The sequence below is a fragment of the Prunus mume genome, linkage group LG1, assembly GCF_029339155.1.
Source record: "Prunus mume cultivar Tortuosa linkage group LG1, ASM2933915v1, whole genome shotgun sequence".
NCBI lineage: Eukaryota > Viridiplantae > Streptophyta > Magnoliopsida > Rosales > Rosaceae > Prunus > Prunus mume.
Genome location: NC_142698.1, coordinates 20698191 through 20718234, shown reverse-complemented (window position 1 = coordinate 20718234; position 20044 = coordinate 20698191). Strand labels below are relative to the sequence as shown.

The following is a 20044-nucleotide window of genomic DNA, read 5'->3' as shown; positions in this document are numbered from 1 at the left end:
GCATAATTTAAATCCAACATATGATTTTGTGTTTGGATAATAATGATGAAGTATATTATGGTTATAAACTTCTCAACAGCTCAACTCTTTTCAGGCTGGCGTTAACTCAAGATGGATTTGGGCTGTGCTACATCGGGAGTGATGGAAACCAAGGTTGGGTCGTTTATCTAATATAGTAACGACTGATATCTGTGACAAATATGGAATATGTGGTCCGAATGGTGCATGTAGTATTGACAAGTCCCCAGTATGTAGCTGCTTGAAAGGATTTATACCGAACTTTCAACAAGACTGGGACTTGGTGGATTGGTCATGTAGCTGTGTGAGAAAGAGCCAACTGAATTGCAGTGGAGACATCTTTAAGAAGTACTCTGGGGTGAAATTGCAAAGTACAGAACAATCCTGGTATAACACAAGTATGAACCTCAAGGAATGTGATCGATGATGTGCATGAACAACTGCTCCTGCACCGCTTTTTCAAATTTGGATATCAGAGATGGAGGAAGGGGGTGCTTGCTGTGGTTCAGCGATCTGGTTGATATAAGATATTCCAATATAAATGGGCAAGATACTTACTCGGCTTCATCAGAACTAGGTATGGAATCATCTTGCTGTTTAAAACAAAGTTTGAAAGAAAAATAAAAGCCACCAAGGAAAAAAGAAGAAAGAAATCTTCCAGCAGTGACATGATTAGAAACAAGATAGAGCCAGAAAACTTTTGACATTATTAGATAAAATATTTCTTTAGAATTGTCTCAGAAACTAGCATTTATTGTTCATTGGATGATAAAAAGTAAAGGTTTTTTATTTTCTTGAATTTCTGACCCCTCAATCTTCTGCTTTCAAATACTTCATTCCTAGATCAAGGACACAATACAAAGATCAAAATTACCAGTACTGTGTTGTCTACTGGACCGCTGATCCTGGGCTCATGTTCAATACACGTATTTTTTACAAAAAATTCAGTAAGACACACAAAATTCACGTACTACACATGTATTACAGAATAAAAATAATATATACCTTAAAAAAAGGGCATAGCCGAACGGCTGTGCTCAGTATTCCCTAATTGTTTTTCAAAAAAATCGTTTTTGCATTAAAAATAGTATAGCCGGACGGCTTTACCTCTTTGATACGTGGGCTTAATATATATATATATACGATCCCCTTCTATTGAGGATCCTCAAATAATTTTATTTGAGGGACGCCCTTTAAGTACCCTACAATTTTTTTTCCAATGATCCAAACCATATATTTTTTAGGTCTTCATTCATAGATCATCCTTACAAAAAATTAGACAAATCGGAAATCGTTTCGACATCCAATTGTGTCTTACAAAATCAATGAACACGGTGCTTCAAGAAAGTACTAAAATTTCAATAACTCAATTGAGTGGTCAAATGATATCGGATTCAAGTGATTTTTTGTAGAGATGATCTTTGAATGAGTATCTACAAAATAGACGGTTTGGATTAGTGAAATACAATCCATAGTGGGGCCTACAAGGGGTGTCCCTCAAATAAGCTTATTTGAGAATCCCTCAATGGAAAGCTCTCATATATATATATATATATATATAAACAGTATAATAGTATAGCCGTGCGGCAGTACTCATTTTCCCCTAATTTTTTTTTTTAAAAATAGCATTTACACTTTTGACACGTGGCACCTACATATACATAATATAGCCGTGCGGCTATACTAATAAAATATGTTTCTTTACTTTTGTTTTTTGGCCTACTTCTTTAATTTACTATACGTAATCAAGTAATATCTTAGCCTTTTTTAATAACTTTGCTTAGTAATTATATTTTAATTATTATTTAATGTAAAGAGATTGAAGAAAAAGAACACAAAGTAATTAATTTCTATTTATTAAGCCTTTTGTGAAATCATTTGGGTGTCTTAATTCAATTTCTCCATAGCCCAAGAACTCTATCCATTACTATTATGCTATTACTCAAGTATCTATCGTCCCTTTTTAATTTTTTACTTTTCCAAAGTTATTACCCTTATAAAGATTTTAGCACTTTCACGTTTAATAATGTATTATACACGTACGCACATATTTTTCATGTTTAATACACGTATTTTTAACAAAAAATTCAGTAAGACACACAAAATTCACATATTATACACGTATTATTGAATAAAAATAATATATACCTTAAAAGGTTATAGCCACGGCTGTACTCGATTGTCCCTAATTGTTTTTCGAAGGCATAGTATAGCCGTGCGGCTATACACGTTTTTGCATAAAATATAGTATAGCCGTCCGGCTTTACCTCTTTGACACGTGGGCTTAGGCCACGGGCTGTTCTTTATATATATATATATATATATATATATATATATATCGCCGACCAACTATACGGTTTTTAATTTTTAAAAATAGTATAGGCGCCCCTGTACTCGTTTTTCCTTATTTTTTTTAAAAAAATAGCCTTTACTCTTTTGACACGTGGAACCTAGGGCTGGGAGCGTCCTTTTTTTAAGATATACATAGTATAGCCGAGCGGCGATACTCTATTTTTTACTTTCAAAATTAAAAATATGTAAAATATGTTTCTTTACTTTTGTTTTTTGGCCTACTTCTTTAATTTACTGTATATAATCAAGTAATATCTTAGCCTTTTTTAATCACTTTGCTTAGTAATTATATTTTAATTATTATTTAATGTAAAGAGATTGAAGAAAAAGAACACAAAGTAATTAATTTCTATTTATTAATTCTTTTGTGAAATCGTTTGGATGTCTTAATTCAATTTCTCCATAGCCCTAGAACCATATCCATTACTATTATGCCATTACTTGAGTATTTATCATCCCCTTTTGATTTTTTACTTTTCCAAAGTTATTACCCGTATAAAGATTTTAGCACTTTCACGTTTAATAATGTATTATACACATATGCACATATTTCTCATGTTTAAATGCACATATTTTTTACAAAAAAATTCAGTAAGACACACAAAATTCACGTATTATACATGTATTACGGAATAAAAATAATATATGCCTTTTTAAAAAGGGTATAGCCGCACGGCTGTACTCAGTTTTCCCCAATTGTTTTCCAAATATATAGTCTAGCCGTGGGGCGATAAACGTTTCTGCATAAAAAATAGTATAGCCGGCCGGCATTACCTCTTTGACACGTGGGCTTAGGCCATGGGCTGGTCTTTCTATATATATATATTAGTATAGCCGACCGGCTATACGTTTTTTAAAATTTAAAAAATAGTATATCCGCTCGGCTGTACTCGTCTTTTTTTATATTTAAAAAAATAGCCTTTACTCTTTTGACACGTGGCACCTAGGGCTGAGAACGTCATTTTTTAAGATATACTTAGTATAGCCGCACGGCTATACTATTTTTAAACTTTCAATATTAAAAAAATATAAAATATGTTTCTTTACTTTTGTTTTTTGGCCTACTTCTTTAATTTACTATACGTAATCAAGTGATATCTTAGCCTTTTTTAATCACTTTGCTTAGTAATTATATTTTAATTATTATTTAATATAAAGAGATTGAAGAAAAAGAACACAAATTAATTAATTTCTATTTATTAAGTCTTTTGTGAAATCGTTTGGGTGTCTTAATTCAATTTCTCCATAGCCCAAGAGTCCTACCCATTATTATTCTGTCATTACTCGAGTATCTATTGTCCCTTTTTGATTTTGTACTTATCCGAAGTTATTACCCGTATAAAGATTTAAGCATTTTCACGGTTAATAATGTATAATACACGTACGCTCGTATCTCTCATGTTTAATACGCATTTTTTACAAAAAATTCAGTAAGACACACAAAATTCACGTATTATACACGTATTACTGAATAAAAATAATATATACCTATAAACAAGGGTATAGCCGCACGGTTGTACTCGATTTTGCCTAATTGTTTTCAAAAGATAGTATAGCAGCGAAACTTCGTTTTGCATAGAAAATAGTATAGCCGGGCGTCTTTACCGCTTTGACACTTGGGCTTAGGCCATGGGCTGGTCTTTATATATATAATAGTATAGCCGTGCAGCTGTACTTATTTATGTACATGCCCCCTGTGCTTTCAAACTTGTCTCAGATTACCACCAGGCTTTGAAACGTCTTAAAATACCCCACACACTTTTAAAATGGTCTCACGTTATCCATTCCATCAGTATTATGGACGTTCCGTTACGTGCTTTGAGCCCCACCGTTTAATCCTTAACATTGGAGAATAAGGGTTTTTTCAGAGAAAAGGGAATGGGGGTATTTGGGTGAGAAGGGGAAATTTCAGCTTTAATGTTGAATCTTTAAACTGGTTTTTGCAGAAATTGGTTAAATACAAATAAACACAATGGTCTGTAGTTTGATGTGAGGAGATGTTTGATTAAAACTGCAGATTGGGTTCTACTTCCTTCTTATGCAGGTTATTTCTCTGCTTCAAAGTTCCTTGATTTTCTGCTTCCACTGAAAACTTGTGTTTCCAGATTGAAGAACACAAAAGTACTCTAAACCTAGTTAATGAATTTGAAGCTAAATCAAGTGATTATAATTTGGGTGGAAGTGACCATTACGGACCCCAAATTGCCTACATTTTTACCCTTTTTGAATCAATTTTACAAGTAATTGGGTTTTCATTGAGAGATGTATTAAGCTAATGCAGCCCTAATTTACCAAGTTCTGATTGATAGATGATGGGCCTATAATTTTATCTTAACAGCATAAGATTTTTCAACAACTTTGTAACCTGGAAAACCAGAGACTATTAATGCTAATAAGAGTTAAAAACAGAGGAAGCAACAACTTAACTCTTTGTTTAAGTCTGACGATTTGCTTGAACTAATATGTTTTGATTTGTGGGAGCCTACCTGAATTATCTCTTAGGACTCTTAAATGGATCATAAACTTATAGTTGGGGTCAAGGGGAAGATACTCAAAAGTCAAAAGTGATGCTTAAATACATCCCCACTCTCTCTCTGAAATATGAAGTCTTGAAATTTCAATTCAACTGTCTGATTTACCAAGTTCTGATTGATAGACGGTACTAAAGTGTAGAATTTTCAGTTTACTGACTTTTATCTTTCTGAGATTACTTTTCATTTTAGGTTTTGGTTGTTTGATGATTTAGTCCAACACTAATAGAATGAAATATCTTACAGCTAATGCAAGCTCATGGAAGGAGAATTATAGATAAAATAACTATTTTTTACAAGTTTGTAACTAATAGAATGAAATGTCTCATGTTATCTCCGCAGGCCCATCTCTTTCTGGGAACCAGACAATTACCTCTCCAAGTGGCATTTTTGAGCTGGGTTTCTTCACACCAGGTAACTCTCAAAACTATTATATTGGGATATGGTACAAAAAACTACCCCCGAAAACAGTAGTTTGGGTGGCAAACAGAAACCAACATGTTTCTGATACATCGTCTTCAACATTGCAACTCTTCCAAAATGGAAACTTAACCCTACTGGTCCAATCCAAAACTGAAATTTGGTCAACTCATTATATGTCAACGGTTTCTTATTCCACCGTAGCAATGCTACTTGACAATGGGAACTTTGTCATAACATATGCATTTAATTCATCTGTTGTTATATGGCAGAGTTTTGATCACCCAACTAATACTTGGCTTCCAGGAGGGAAGCTTGGACATAATAGGCTTACGAAAGAAAAACTAAGTCTTACTCCATGGAGAAACCCACAAAATCCAGCACCTGGCCTCTTTCCTATCTGGGCAGTATCTTGTATGTGATGGAGAATTTTATTTTCCCCTTCATTTCTCCATTCCTTTCCTCATCCAATCTAGATCTTATGAAAGGGAGTGGTGACATGAGCTTGTATCTTGATGTGCTTTCATCTATTTCAAATGGGATATATAAATATATCATTGTTCTTTGTAGTTTGTATCTTCAAGGTGAAGTATTTGGAATGGGGTATAGATTACAAGCTGCAGTGCAACCCAGCCCAAACAGTGATTTCTTCTCTAGATTCTCCCAAAATTCGAACCTCACCTCACCTCAGATTTTGATAAGCCTTAGCCTTCTTCTCCAAATTTCCCCTTCTCACCCAAATACCCCATTTCCCCTTTTTTGAAGCTGAAAAAACCCATATTCTCCGATGTTAAGGATTAAAACGAAGTGGGGCCCAAAGCGAGTAACGGAACATCTATAATGTTGACGGAATGGGTAACGTGAGACCATTTTTAAAAGTGTGGAGGGTATTTTGAGACATTTCAGAGCCTAGGTGGTAATTTGAGACAAGTTTGAAAGCACAGGGGGCATGTACATAAATAAGCATTTTTTTAAAAATAGCCTTTACTCGTTTGACACGTGGCACCTAGGGGCTGGGAGCGTCCTTTTTTTAAGATATGCATAGTATAGCCGCACGACTATACTCTTTATTTTGCATAAAAATATTTATAAAATATAAAATATGTTTCTTTCCTTTTATTTTTTGGCCTAGTTCTTTAATTTACTATACGTAATCAAGAAATATCTTAGCATTTTTTAATCACTTTGCCTAGTAATTATATTTTAATTATTATTTAATGTAAAAAGATTGAAGAAAAAGAAAACAAAGTAATTAATTTCTATTTATTAAGTCTTTTGTGAAATCGTTTGGATGTCTTAATTCAATTTCTCCATAGCCCAAGAGCCCTATCCATTACTATTATGCCATTACACAAGTATCTATGGTCCCGTTTTGATTTTGTTACTTTTCCAAAGTTATTACCCATATAAAGATTTTAGCACTATCACGTTTAATAATGTATAATACACGTACGCACATATTTTTCATGTTTAATACACGTATTTTTTACAAAAAATTCAATAAGACACGCAAAATTCACGTATTATACACATATCACTGAATAAAAATAATATATACTTTCAAAACAGAGTATAGCCGCACGGCGGTACTCAGTTTTCCCTCATTGTTTTTCCAAAAGATAGTATAGCCGTTGCATAAAAAATAGTTTACCTCTTTGACACGTGGGCTTAGGTCATGGGCTGGTCCTTATATTTATATATATAATAGTATAGCCGGTCGGCTAATCATTTAAAAAAATCGTGTAGCCGTCCGGCTGTACTCGTTTTCCCTTTTTTTTTTTTTAAAAAAAAAAGTCTTTAATCTCAATGAGTTGTGAAAAGGCTAATGGATTTCAGGGTACATTAAAAGATGGACAAGAAATAGCTGTGAAAAGGCTCTCAAAATATTCTAGACAAGGACTCAATGAGTTGAAGAATGAGGTTACACATGAAGAGAAACAGAGGATTTCATTGAGTTGAAGAATAGGTGTGTTGGTGCTAGAGATAGCGAGTAGGAAGAGGAACAGAGGATTTACTCATTACTTGTTTATGTTTCTTCTTTTAATTAAGCACAATGGTTTTGAACTTTTGATCAATTCTTTTACGCATGGATGCTATACACAGAAGGCAGGTCCATTGAAGTGCTTGATACATCAGTAGGGGACTCCAGTGATCCACATGAAGTTGTGAGATCAATTCATGAAGGTCTTACAAGTGTGCAGCATAACCCGGCAAATAGACCGAGCATGCCAGCTACAGTTGTAATGCTGAGTGGTGAAGGGTCATCGCCTCAACCTCAAAAACCTGGTTTTTATAGTGAAAGGGATCTCAATGAACTGGAAGTCGATCCTTCCTCTAAAGCATTTTTAGCTAATGCAGTCACAGTCCTTTTACACTAATAGAGGCTCGATAAACTATATTTCATGTTGGCCTATTAATCTGGTGCTTTTGAAGTCAGTTTGAAAAGTTAAAAATAATTAAGAGATTCCCAACCCATGCGTTAGCAAATGCACCCTCTAATTTTTATTTTTATTTTTTCTTCGGAGTTGAGGTAGAGTTCACACTGCACAAACACATATGCTAATACAAGAACAAATATAAAAGCTTAAATGAATTAGATTTTTCACTTGAGGTGGTGTAATATTTCAAAAAAAAAATTATGTTCTTTGGTGGGTTGGTTTTTGTGTTCCTATGCAAGAGGAGGAGGAGACAAATCTCTTCTTCTTCTTTTTTTCTTTATCTTTTTTTTTTTTTTTTTTTCTATCAGCAAACAAGAGGGCATGAGCAAATGTCAAAATCTATAAAATATAAAAGCTTAAATGAATTAGATTTTTCACTTGAGGTGGTGTAATATTTCAAAAAAAAAATTATGTTCTTTGGTGGGTTGGTTTTTGTGTTCCTATGCAAGAGGAGGAGGAGACAAATCTCTTCTTCTTCTTTTTTTCTTTATCTTTTTTTATTTTTTTTTTTCTATCAGCAAACAAGAGGGCATGATCAAATGTCAAAATCTATAACAAAAATGCAATATCCAAAGAATGAAAAGCAGTCCAACCAAGAAGAACCACCAGTGGACGAATATCGAATGCATAAAGATTTATCAAGTTTCAAGCAAGAAGAACCAAACCAATCAATCGATTGCTTAACCAAACCAGAAATAAATAGTCAGAATTTGAGATTGGGGCCTAAAAACCGTACCTTGTTATTGGCAAGACCATAGAAAATCCATGATAGGATAGCTTCATCATTTCCTTCCACTGAAGACAGAAACATCAATGAAGCTTTTGAGAGCACTTAATTAACTTGTTATATGTAAATACGTAAAACACCAGCCATGACAAAACAGTGCATTCAGAACATCAACATAGGATGCAAAAGCGATCCCAGTTAACCAAAAAAAAAACCACACATATTCTCAAGCAACATTTTCTGATCAACTTCTCATACCAAACAATATATTAACTCTAATTCAAATCACAACATGAGTTGTTCAAATCATCATAGAATACACATATGTAACATCTTAAAAGGAGAAGTTACCCACTTCCAAGGAGCATCTCGAGCAGGAAGATTCAAAGGCTTTAGACTGAGACTAGGCAAAATATTCACGAGATCTCTTTCTTCACTATCTACATGATTATGTTCAACAAGACAAGTGTTACCACACAAAGGAAGGAAGGCAGGTTCAATAAATGACAAGGCAACAAAATTACCAACCAGTCACAACTGCGCTACAATTTCAATGTTGCGAAGATATATACTCTTAACTTAGGAAAGAATTGGACACCCAAAAATTAATACCTAAATATATTACCAATTTTATTAAACTTAAAAGAAGACTTAAAGTATAACCAATTCTGCAGTTCCAAAATAAATAAAATAATAATTTGTAAGTCATATCCCTTGCCTGGCCTGGAAATAGGTAATGAGTGCCTCATTGTTGGAACTGTGCGTGGCTCCTTTACTATTTTGGACTCCATCTTCTTATAAGAAGTTTCACCAATTAACTAAGACATCCGTTAATTGCTTCTCCCCAATATGCTCATTTCCAGAAGCTACAGAAGTTTTTGTTTCTCCTATAACTGAGATAAGAAATCATAAGCATTGCATATATAGCATCCATTCACCATAGGAATAAAATGCTATCTTCACACTTTTAATAACACATCCAAAATACTATGAACAAAAAATGCAGAGTAGATACAACAAGTCTGTCTCAACACTTTTACTAACCAAATTCTATTGCATGAACTCTATAATAAGAGCAATTTATAACTTTTCTTTTTATAAGAAACACAAATTTAAGTTACAAACTTTCATTAAAACAAAGAAAGAGAATCGTGATGCAGAAGACACTGTTGATAACAATAGTGAAGATTATTTGTACCATTCCTTATACTCAGTTATGATGAATTGACTTCAGTAGCGGGCAAAGTTGCGTCTACTAGATGGTCACTGGAACCATATTTCTTTGAATTCTGCTAACCAAGAGGAGCCTTTGGTTCTGACGAAGACATAAGAGCAACCAATTGCACTACTAAGAGTATATCAAAAAGCAAAAACTTTCACTATCTAGCATGTACTCAATCATCCATATATACAAGGGGAGAATGGAGATGATGTGGCTCATAGAATCAAAGCACGATAGGTAAAATGGAGGTTTAGGATGGTATATATATAGTGTGATCATCATATTTTGCTAGAATTGAAAGCTAAGTTTATAGAACATCTGTTAGACCAGCCATGCTATATGGGACTGAATACTAGACGGTTAGAAAACAGACATATTCATAGTTCCTGTAGGACACCTCTATGTCTGTTTCTCTAACGGCATATTATAGCCATTATTAGACGCAAATTTTTAAGAGATCAGATTAAAATATTTGTCACCTTTTGAATCCTTCAAAATTGGAGATGTTTGTTGCTGAATAATCTTTTCTATCCTTCAAAATTAAAGGGTCATTGCCTCAACCTCAAAAACCTGGTTATTGGCAAGACCATAGAAACTCCATGATAGGATAGCTTCATCATTTCCTTCCACTGAAGACAGACACCAAGTCAGCAAATTTTTGTTGTTTTCTTCTGCGCCATGCCGTCAATGGAAAGAGAGAAGAGAATAAGGCGGAGTTGGCAGAGGGAGGAATTGTCGTAGTTGTCGTTGGTGTGGTGAGGTGAACATGTGGTTTGGGAGAGAGCCTAGAGAGAAGAGAATAAGGCGGGAAACATGGAGAGGAATGGAAATAGATGAATTAAGAGTCTCATGATCTCTTCTTCTATGGACCTGACTTGTGCTTGCTTCAGCTTCCCAATCTCAATCTCAAGCTCAAATTTGCAGCTAAACTTCTTCAATTTCGGGTTTCAGACTTTCAGTCAATCGCAGTGTTCGGAAAATCGGCCTAGGCGGGCGCTAGGCGGGCGCTAGGCGGCTAGGCGGCTGGGCGGGCCTCCTAGGCGGGTTGGGTCTTTTTTCGGTGTCGAACCAGGAGGACGAAGCAGTAGAAACTGAAAATCGAAGCGAAATGGCTGTGACTGGGTCCGCAACCTCCGCCCTCTGCGAGTGCAAGCTTCGTGTTCGTTTGGATTATATTCAAAGCATATAGCCGAGCGGCTATAATCTTAAAATATTTGAATATTTTAAAGAGTACAGCCAAACGGCTATACCTTTAAAATATCCGAATATTTTAGAAAATACAGCCGTGCGGATATAACATTTTTAACATTTTAAATATACAATTTTGTCGTATCATTTTAGGGTTTAGGGTGGGCTAGAGTTATTTCTTCAATTATTTTATTTATACAAGCGATATTGGGGAATGAGAATTTAAATTCTTTATGATACCTCCCACTATAATGATTTCCAGCTATTAGCCCTTTAGGCAAGAATAAAAAATGAATTTTATTTCTAACAAATAATACAAGTTAAACTCATAAATACCAAGAATAATAATAATAATAATAATAATAATAATAATAATAATAATAATAATAATAATAATAAAAGGTATCCGCCAACATTTTGTGGATCAAAGAATTTTGAATTTCATAGTATAAAATTGCTTTAATATCAATTTACTTTCTAAAATGTATCCGTTGTAATTATGAACTAAACCCAATTGCAACATTTTTTTCTCATTGCACTTGAAGACCATGCTTTTCTTCTATGAGATATGTCAGTTGAAAAATTGGATATAAAACAATCTAACGAGACAGCAAAGGGAAGTTTGCAGCTCTATTTTGAAATTAATTGAAGGTATCAGAGGTCATATGACATTGATATATGAACTATTCTAAATGAGAATTCAAACAACATGTGTTAGATGAGAAGTAGCATCTCATTCTTAAATATAACATATTATTTCATTTTTTTTACTGGTTGTGCCTGTTGTTAAGCTGGTGCAACCAACATTCTTTCACCACGAAATTTTTCCTAAACCTCAAAGAAATTTAGCTAGGAAAACCTTTGGTGGGAAGGGAAAGTTAAGATAGAAATAGAGGCAGATGCAAGGCTGAAAAACAATCGTGCGCGAACACATGTGATATTACAAAAAATGTAGCGAAGGAATTTAGAATGGCCATTTTCCAAATTAAGCGTACATCTTATTATGAAATCAAGATAGGAACTTATAACAAGCCCTCATTAGAGTAACATTGTCCAAAAACACACGATGAACACCACACTTAACACACATAATTGCTCATTAGTGTTGTAAATATAAAAAAGATGAGATATCACTTAGTACAATCAAATTAATAGTTCTTCATTCCTCGTCGCCCAAATCATTGAACGCATTGCGCAAATCATTGAGCATTTTATCCCATGTCTCCTCCACATGCAGATGAAATGAGTATCCATCAACATGAAGAACAAAATTGTCCATACCACAAAGAAATTCAGGAAATTCATAACCCTCGCACATAAATTGACTAATATGAGACGCAATCTTTGATATTTCATCGTCGTTCTCATCAAAACCAGAACAATCTCTGGCATCCAACATCACCAAATCTTTGCATCCATGCATCAACGTGACAAGACCATCCCGATTGACTTTCGCACCCTTCAAATTTAAGTACTTGATATTATGCATTTGATTCTTACATATGAGATATATTAGTCCGCGTTGTATTCTATGCAGAAATAAAAAGTTACCCATAAGTTGAAGCGCTCAGGATCTTGTAGTGAAGGCATCATCGCTTCCACACCGAGAAGTCTCTCAAGTCGTCTTCGATCTGTAAAGAGATACTATCATACATCAAAAGCTCAGCTCGGTCATCGAGAGGCATTTTACCTCGCAAATAGAAATCCCCCAAGTCCCCAGACGAGAGTTTTGTGTGGGGAGTTGCATCTCTTGGACAACTCCTTCCTAGGACCTTGGTTCCCTTTATCCCCACTTACATTTTGTGAATTTGGTATGCTAGCTGCATGCCAAAACTTGTATATGTTGCTTGTGTTTGTTATACCAAATACCAATTGGATCATGTTTGTGAAGAAAAAAAAAGGGCATATCAATGTGCACCTAAACTGAGGCAAAAATCCAATATAATTGTATACAATTCCATGTGCTTGCCAATCTGAAACTTGACCCATGCATATGCAATGTCTTTGGGTTTCAAAAATAGAAATCCATGAGATTTTGAAGGTGAATATGAATCTGCCAATACTTCATCAAGCAACTCCAAACCCCTTCCTTCATTCCATAAGTGCCATGCCTAACAAAATTTCATGTATGTTGGCCAGTATTGTTAAACTCTGCTGCATTTAGCTTCATATAGTTGCTTAAGCTGTATGAAAGATACGATTTTGCATTAAGATTTAGAGTGTGAGCTTACATAAGCTAGGATGACAGGACCCGTCCCGAATTTCCTAACCCGAGATTTAACCTGCGGAGACCCCGGCATCACACCCAAGCCGAGTTCACTCCTTAAATCTATGTCCTCGTTTTCCGAGAGGACTAAGGGCACGAGACTTTCTGCCGAAATTTCGCAGAGTCCCCTATAAATAGAACATTCCCAAAATTTCCACCGCAAAGAACGCATTTATAACCCAACTGGCAGCATGCACAATATAAGCTCATGCAATTTACATAAATGGCCTCCGGCCCTCAAATGATTCTAGCAAGACTGCCCACAAAGTTCTTAAAATAACTTAATGCATCAAACATGCATATAACACTTCCAAAATCTACTCACGCGCACCTTCACTCACTTAGTCCCCAGGACAAGCCCCAATTCAACCAAGTTTTGGGACCAACAACGAGGTCCAACCAATCTCAATAAGACCACCTAAGTGGGGTCTAATATGTGGCTGCACCTAGTAACTTCAGGCTGCCTACGTACCCTACTAAGGGATCAAGCCACACGTAGCTCTTTCCTAACTATCCTGGCTCCTAATATCAAATAAACCATTAACACCACACAATTACATACATTCAAATATTTATCAAACACAACCCAACAAACACAAACACAATATCACCCCTCATACGACGGGACGCACCCGGCCTCGTGTAGGGCACATCAACTCGGCTAATCCAAGGCGCGTGCGACCTACCTGCTGGGCGCTACATTCTCACCAGCCCTTATACCATCATATCACCCACTCATACGTCGGGCGTACCGGCCACGTATGGGTGCGCCAACACGCCGGCTAATCCAAAGGCGCGTGCGACCTCCTGCTTGGGCACAGCTACATTCTCACGACAGCCTCACAACCAGATCTCCCCTCATCGTCGGGGCGCCGCCACGATGTAGGGTGCATCAACTTCGCCGGCTAATCCAAAGACGCGGCGACCTCCTGGGCACGGCTACATTCTCACCAGCCCTTATACCATCATATCACCCACTCATACGTCGGGACGTACCCGGCCACGACGGGCCCGCTGTCAACACGCCGGCTAATCCAAAGACGCGTGCGACCTCCTGCAGGCACGGCTACATTCTCACCGCCCTTATACCATCATATCACCCACTCATACGCCGGGCGTACCCGGCCACGTCACGGGGCCTGTCAACACGCGGCTAATCCAAAGACGCGTGCGACCTCACACTGGGCCTGGCTACATTCTCACGGCCCTTATACCATCATATCACCCACTCATACGTCGGGGCGTACCCGCCACGTAGGGCCTGTCAACACGCCGGCTAATCCAAAGGCGCGTGCGACCTCACACTGGGCCTGGCTACATTCTCACCAGCCCTTATACCATCATATCACCCACTCATACGTCGGGCGTACCGGCCACGTGTAAGTGCGACACTGCCGGCTAATCCAAAGGCGGCGTGCGACCTACCACCTGGGCGGCTACATTCTCACCACCCTCAACATGATCACAATATAAGGGTACGTGGGGTAGTGCGTATAATCGTAAGCTAACATTCGATCGCTTTATTTACTTTTAAACATCCACACAATTTATTATAGAAAATATAATTTCTAAACTTATATAAACCTTCACAAATAAAGCATACCGTAAACTCCCCCATTTAATTTCACTAATTAATATCTTAAGCTCACGGTCTCCGTTTCACTCAACAACGCTCGAGACCTGTCACTAAGGTCATTCTAGCCCTCCTGGGATGGTAGAACTACAATGAAAGTCTAGCGGTCAACCCAGGGTCAAACTACCCAAACTTGGTCAAACGGGCCCGCGGGGCCCACGACCTCAAATTCGATCCGAAAGTTCCTATAGGTTCTACAGGCTCTAGGACACACGTCCTGCAAGTTTGGTCCAGATCGGACGGTCGGATCGCTCACGATCGCACGATCGGACGGTCGCTAAAACCCTAACCCTAGGGTTGGCATTTTCGAGTATCCGGGACTCCATTTACGATCCGTCGAATCCTATACGATCCTGGTAATACCTAGATCAACATATTATAACTCAGGACCATCCAACGGTCCAAACCTAGCGAACCCGGAAAATACGCGATATGCGATATCCGATTCGAACTCTAACGGTATCCAAAATGAGATCCGAGCACACCTACGCGCTCGTGACATCGAGAGGATCACAATGGGACAAAAATGCCCCTCAACGGTGCCCAGCGCCGCCACACCGCCGGCAGCGCGTGGGTGTCTAAAGCGATATCGCATCGCCGGAAATCCTCCAAATCGTGAGCCAAGACTCCTACCCTAGGTAATACACCTAATTTGGAGTCACTTTTGTTCTTGGACATACCCCAAAACTGACCGGAAGTGGCCGGAATCGCGATCGCAAAACCGCCGAATTCCAAATCGTAGATCGAGCTACCTAGCCTCAAAATTTAGGAAATCCTACCAACCATCAGCTAGAGCATGCGTATGGATGAATTTCCATACCTTGATTGCCAAAAATGGCGGCGGACGACGGAGAAGCGGCCGCGGTTTCTATCAAACCGGCGCTTTCTCCTCGCGAAACAGCTGGCGGTGGCGCGAGACCCATTGGGGTAGGAAGAGGACTGGCCATCATTTGGTCACAGCCAGTCGACTTTGGTGGCGGACGAGAGCACTGGCCGGCCAAAACGTGGCCGGCCTCCATTCTTATCGCGAACCAGCGGAGGAGAGAGGGGCTGCGAGAGAGAGAGAGAGACAGAGGGGCATTTCCGTCTTTTAACCAAAAATCCAATTTCCAAATATTTACGATTATGCCACTGAGCTTCTTCTGACCATATCTCTCTCGTTACAACTCCGATTCGAGCCCACTACGTGTCTACGGACTCATCTCACCGTGCTCTACGCAACGGTACAACCGGAATTCCCAAATTCCTTTCGGGTAAGAAAATGACTAAAATACCCCTATCCCACGGGTAATTTCTCAATTCCATTTAAATTAATTAAACATGGGATAAATTTGGGGTCGGGGTGTTACATAGGAAGACTATATGTTGGTCACTGGAATAGAAGTTGGTATTCTTTTTGCCACTAATAATCTCCAATTGCAAGAACCCAATTTGTAGCCACCTGATTTTTAGAAAACATACGCCCATGGCATACTCCGGAGACATATAGCCACTGCACAATCAATTGAGAACTGATGAAACTACTTCTTTGTTTATAGTCTTGAGAAAAATTATACCAGAAAAGTTAAATCTAAACGCCATGCAATACAACTAATTTTTAGTTAATTATGAACACAAACAGAAGGGAATTGGAGTCGGTTAAAATTGCAGAGTTGTAAATTGAAATGCTGGTACACCTCGATTTACCAACATGTTAATCCCAATGTTCGAAAAATCACTATACAGAAGGGGGCAGCAAGCAAGGGCCTAGCGCCTAGAGGAGTAATGGGGGTCTATGCGAGTGCCTATGCTTTTTTTAATAAATTATTTAGTATTATAAATTATAAATTTATACCAAAATCATGAAAAATAAAAGGGTATATAAATTATATATTAAACAAATAGTATAATATTTCTTTGATTTAAAATTATTAAAATATTAAAATATTTATTTGTTATTGGTTACTTTAGTGATTTCATAATGCAAAATCCATTTAATGTTGTATTTTATGAAGCCCATGCTTTTCTCTCCCGCCAGGCCCCTTACTAAACCCTAAACGTAACTCGCAACCTCTCTTCTTCTTCAATCCTCATCTCTCTCTCTCTCTCTCGCCTCAGCACCATCGTCATCTCGTCCAAGACCTTGGAGTTCCAAAATGGCCCCTTTTTTTTCTTCTAGGCACCAGCACCCGCCTAGACCGCCTAGCCCGCCTAGCCCTCGTCTAGCCCCCGCCTAGCCAGCCTAGCGCCCGCCTAGACCCCGCCTAGACCCCGCCTAGGCCGCCTAGGCAATTTATTCAACTCCATTAAATGCTTTTTTAAGGTTTATGGCTGTGCTGCACTGAGTGATTCAACTGAATAATGCCTGGGGCATGGTCAGATAGTCCATTTCCTCTGTCGATTGTAATGACGGTATGCACAACTCTTGGGGCAGTAGCCCTGCCTCCTCTACTAACAAAGACATTGGCAGGGAATTACATCCCTGTGGATGCTGCCAAACTGTCAATCAGCACCATGCAGGTTAAGTTAAATATAATAAACTTCAGTAATATTATATTATCCATCAGCTGGGGCTTATGGTCTCTATTCTGTCATCTGTAGGTCGTTGTTGCTCCAATTTGTTAGGTTCTTATATGCAGAGTGCATTTCCTGCAGTGGTTAAAATTGTGATACCTTTTGCACCACTTTTTGCTGTTCTAGCTGCATCACTGCTTGCATGCTGGTACATTTGTTGTGCATATAAATATCTTTTAATTACTTATATGTAAAATATGATTGTCTTGCCTGTGGTTCCTTCCAAATGTGCTCTCTTTCTCAAACATATATACTAGATTTCATTTTGTGGGCCAGTGTATTCTCCGAGAATGTTGTCCGTCTCAAAGCTTCAATGGTTGCTGTAACATTGCAGGCTGATTTGTCTCTAATGGCTCATGCTCAGACAGTGTTATCTGGAGAAATTGGGGTGGTTATTCTTTCTGTGCTGTTAGTACATATTGCTGGGGTAAGTTGCCTTTAACTGTTGGTGACTTTAATTGTTAAGTGTGTTGTTGTGGAAAAAGCTCAAGGTAATGTACACAATTTTTTTCAGTATGTAAAGATTCACTCTAATTTAAGCTCAAAAATTCTAAAAAAAATTACATTGTAGCCTTGTATTAGTGTATTATTACTGTTTGATTTAGCTTCAGTCGAGTTTGATATATAAATTATAGAGTGAAGTTAACTGTACTTTGAAAAAACAAAGTATTCATAATTTGTAAGCAATAGTTGAGAAACTATAGTTTGCTGTCATTATGACTTCATAGCCATAAAAGCTATTGCAGTAAGAAAGTATATATTCAATCTTCTTTGTCTAGGTGGATTTTAATTTGACATATGAAGATAGAAACTAGTTTTGTAGACGAGCATTGTTGGCAGAGTTTGCACTCATACAAATATTCTTTAAGGTTGTGGTGCTGTGCCTCTTTGTTTAGTTTGTTTTGGAGTTGTTGAGGTGCAAATGTGCAACTTGAGGAGTCTTTTTTGATCAGGGAGAGTCTTAATTTGAAGGTATATATCAGAAGTTGTTTGCGGGTTTAGAGAAGCACAAAGACGAGCAATATCAATTGAGGTATTAATCAAATAGAATGTAAACTTTAAGACATGATCTAGCTTTCTGTGAATCCTTGTGTTCCAGTTTTGTTTCGGCTTTGGTCAAATTGGTAATAAAGATATAAAAATTCTCTTCTTAAACTTTATTGTAAGTCCATAGAAGATCTTCATTGTTTTATGCTCAGATTGAAATGTCGAAACTTTCATAAATTTTGGTGGGCATGCAACACTAATCCTTCATTCACATGTTCGACACTCGCAGGTTGGTATGCAAAATTCTTCTTCAGGTGTGGTTTTGGACACTTCTTATTTCACCTCGCCGATGGTTGCATTACCTGCAGCATTGTTTGTTGTGATTATGAATATAAATGGGAAGCAGTCTGGCATTCTTTTGGAGATATGTAGATCCTTCTGACTCCAAGGAGACTCCTACAGTTGAGGTTAAGTGACAACTATAGCACCCTTTCGAAGTTTTCCCTAACCCGGCAATATCTGCTGTGAGTATGAATAGAATGGGCAGCAACAGTCTTGGTGTCCTTGGAGATATGTATCCTTTGGGCTCCATTACATCTCCTACGGTTGATATTCTTTAAACTTTGTGTATGTTACACATAAGTTTAAATGATCAAGCAAAAGAAACGAGTATGAGCTCAAAATTGTGGCATGCCTACGAAACGAGAATCAGTTCCTAGGGGCTAGGCGAGTCCTCTTTTTCTAAAAAATACTAAATAATATATCCGCACGGCTATACCTTTAAATATAAAATATTTAAAGAGTATAGCTAGCTGGCCGGCTGTACTGGGGCCCCTTATTTATTTATTTTTTAACAAATAATATAGCCGATGGGCTACACTCTTTAAATATGTATGTATTAGGTGCCTTATTTTTATTTTTATATATATAATTTTTTTTCCCTTTTTTTTCTTTTATCAACAAGATTAGTTTAGAACATTATCCATTTCTATTAGGCCATTACTCGAGTCTTTGTTGTCCCCTTTTCATTTTTTACTTTTCCAGAGTTATTACTTGTATAAAGAATTTAGCATTTTCCCGTTTAATACTAGTATTATACACGTATTTTTCAATAATACTTCCCTTTTTTGTACACATCTTAAAGATTCGGTAAAATACACGTTTTTTTTAACAAGCAAACGTACAATACATATTGTACACATACCTACGTATTCTTGAAGTTCAATACACGTGTATTATACAAAATTTTCAATAATACGCACAAAATTCACATATTGTACACATAATTTTCAAATATTGTAGAATATAAATAATATATATTTAAATATTTCAATAAATTATATTTAAATATTTCAATAAATTATATTAAAAATATTGTATAGTGGCCGAACTTTTCAGTTCTAACTTGGCCAAATTTTGTCGAATAAAACAAGTAAGCCTAATAGTAATGGATAATCCTCTAAACTACTATGATCATCATGTTGTGCAATGGTGCTTTTCAAGCTATTAGTTCTTACTGCGGATTTTTTGTAATTTTTTTTTTAGTAAATAGTACATCCACACGGAGTATAACCATGTTGCGGCTATGGCGGCTAAAAATAAATTAAAAAATTGGCCGAGGTGCTCTGAGCCGGGTCCTTTTTTTAATTTAATTTAATTTAATAAATAGTACAGCAACACGGCTATACTAGGGTCTTTTTTTTCTTCAG

General features: G+C 37.1%; 1 protein-coding gene across 1 annotated transcript; it reads left to right on the top strand.

The window, feature by feature from the left end:
- Positions 1–17180: 17180 nt before the first annotated feature.
- LOC107882060 (putative sodium/metabolite cotransporter BASS2, chloroplastic) lies at positions 17181–18777 on the top strand. Its single transcript, XM_089048468.1, has 4 exons — positions 17181–17294; positions 17414–17496; positions 17625–17775; positions 18625–18777. The coding sequence occupies exons 1-4, from the start codon at positions 17181–17183 to the stop codon at positions 18775–18777; spliced, it is 501 nt and encodes a 166-aa protein (XP_088904594.1).
- The last annotated feature ends 1267 nt before the right edge of the window (positions 18778–20044 follow it).

Coding starts and splice junctions, on each gene's coding strand:
- LOC107882060 (XM_089048468.1), top strand. CDS start 17,181: ATGACGGTATGCACAACTCTTGGGGCAGTAGCCCTGCCTCCTCTACTA. Junction 17,295..17,413: donor TGTCAATCAGCACCATGCAG/GTTAAGTTAAAT, acceptor TCTTATATGCAG/AGTGCATTTCCTGCAGTGGT. Junction 17,497..17,624: donor GCATCACTGCTTGCATGCTG/GTACATTTGTTG, acceptor TTTGTGGGCCAG/TGTATTCTCCGAGAATGTTG.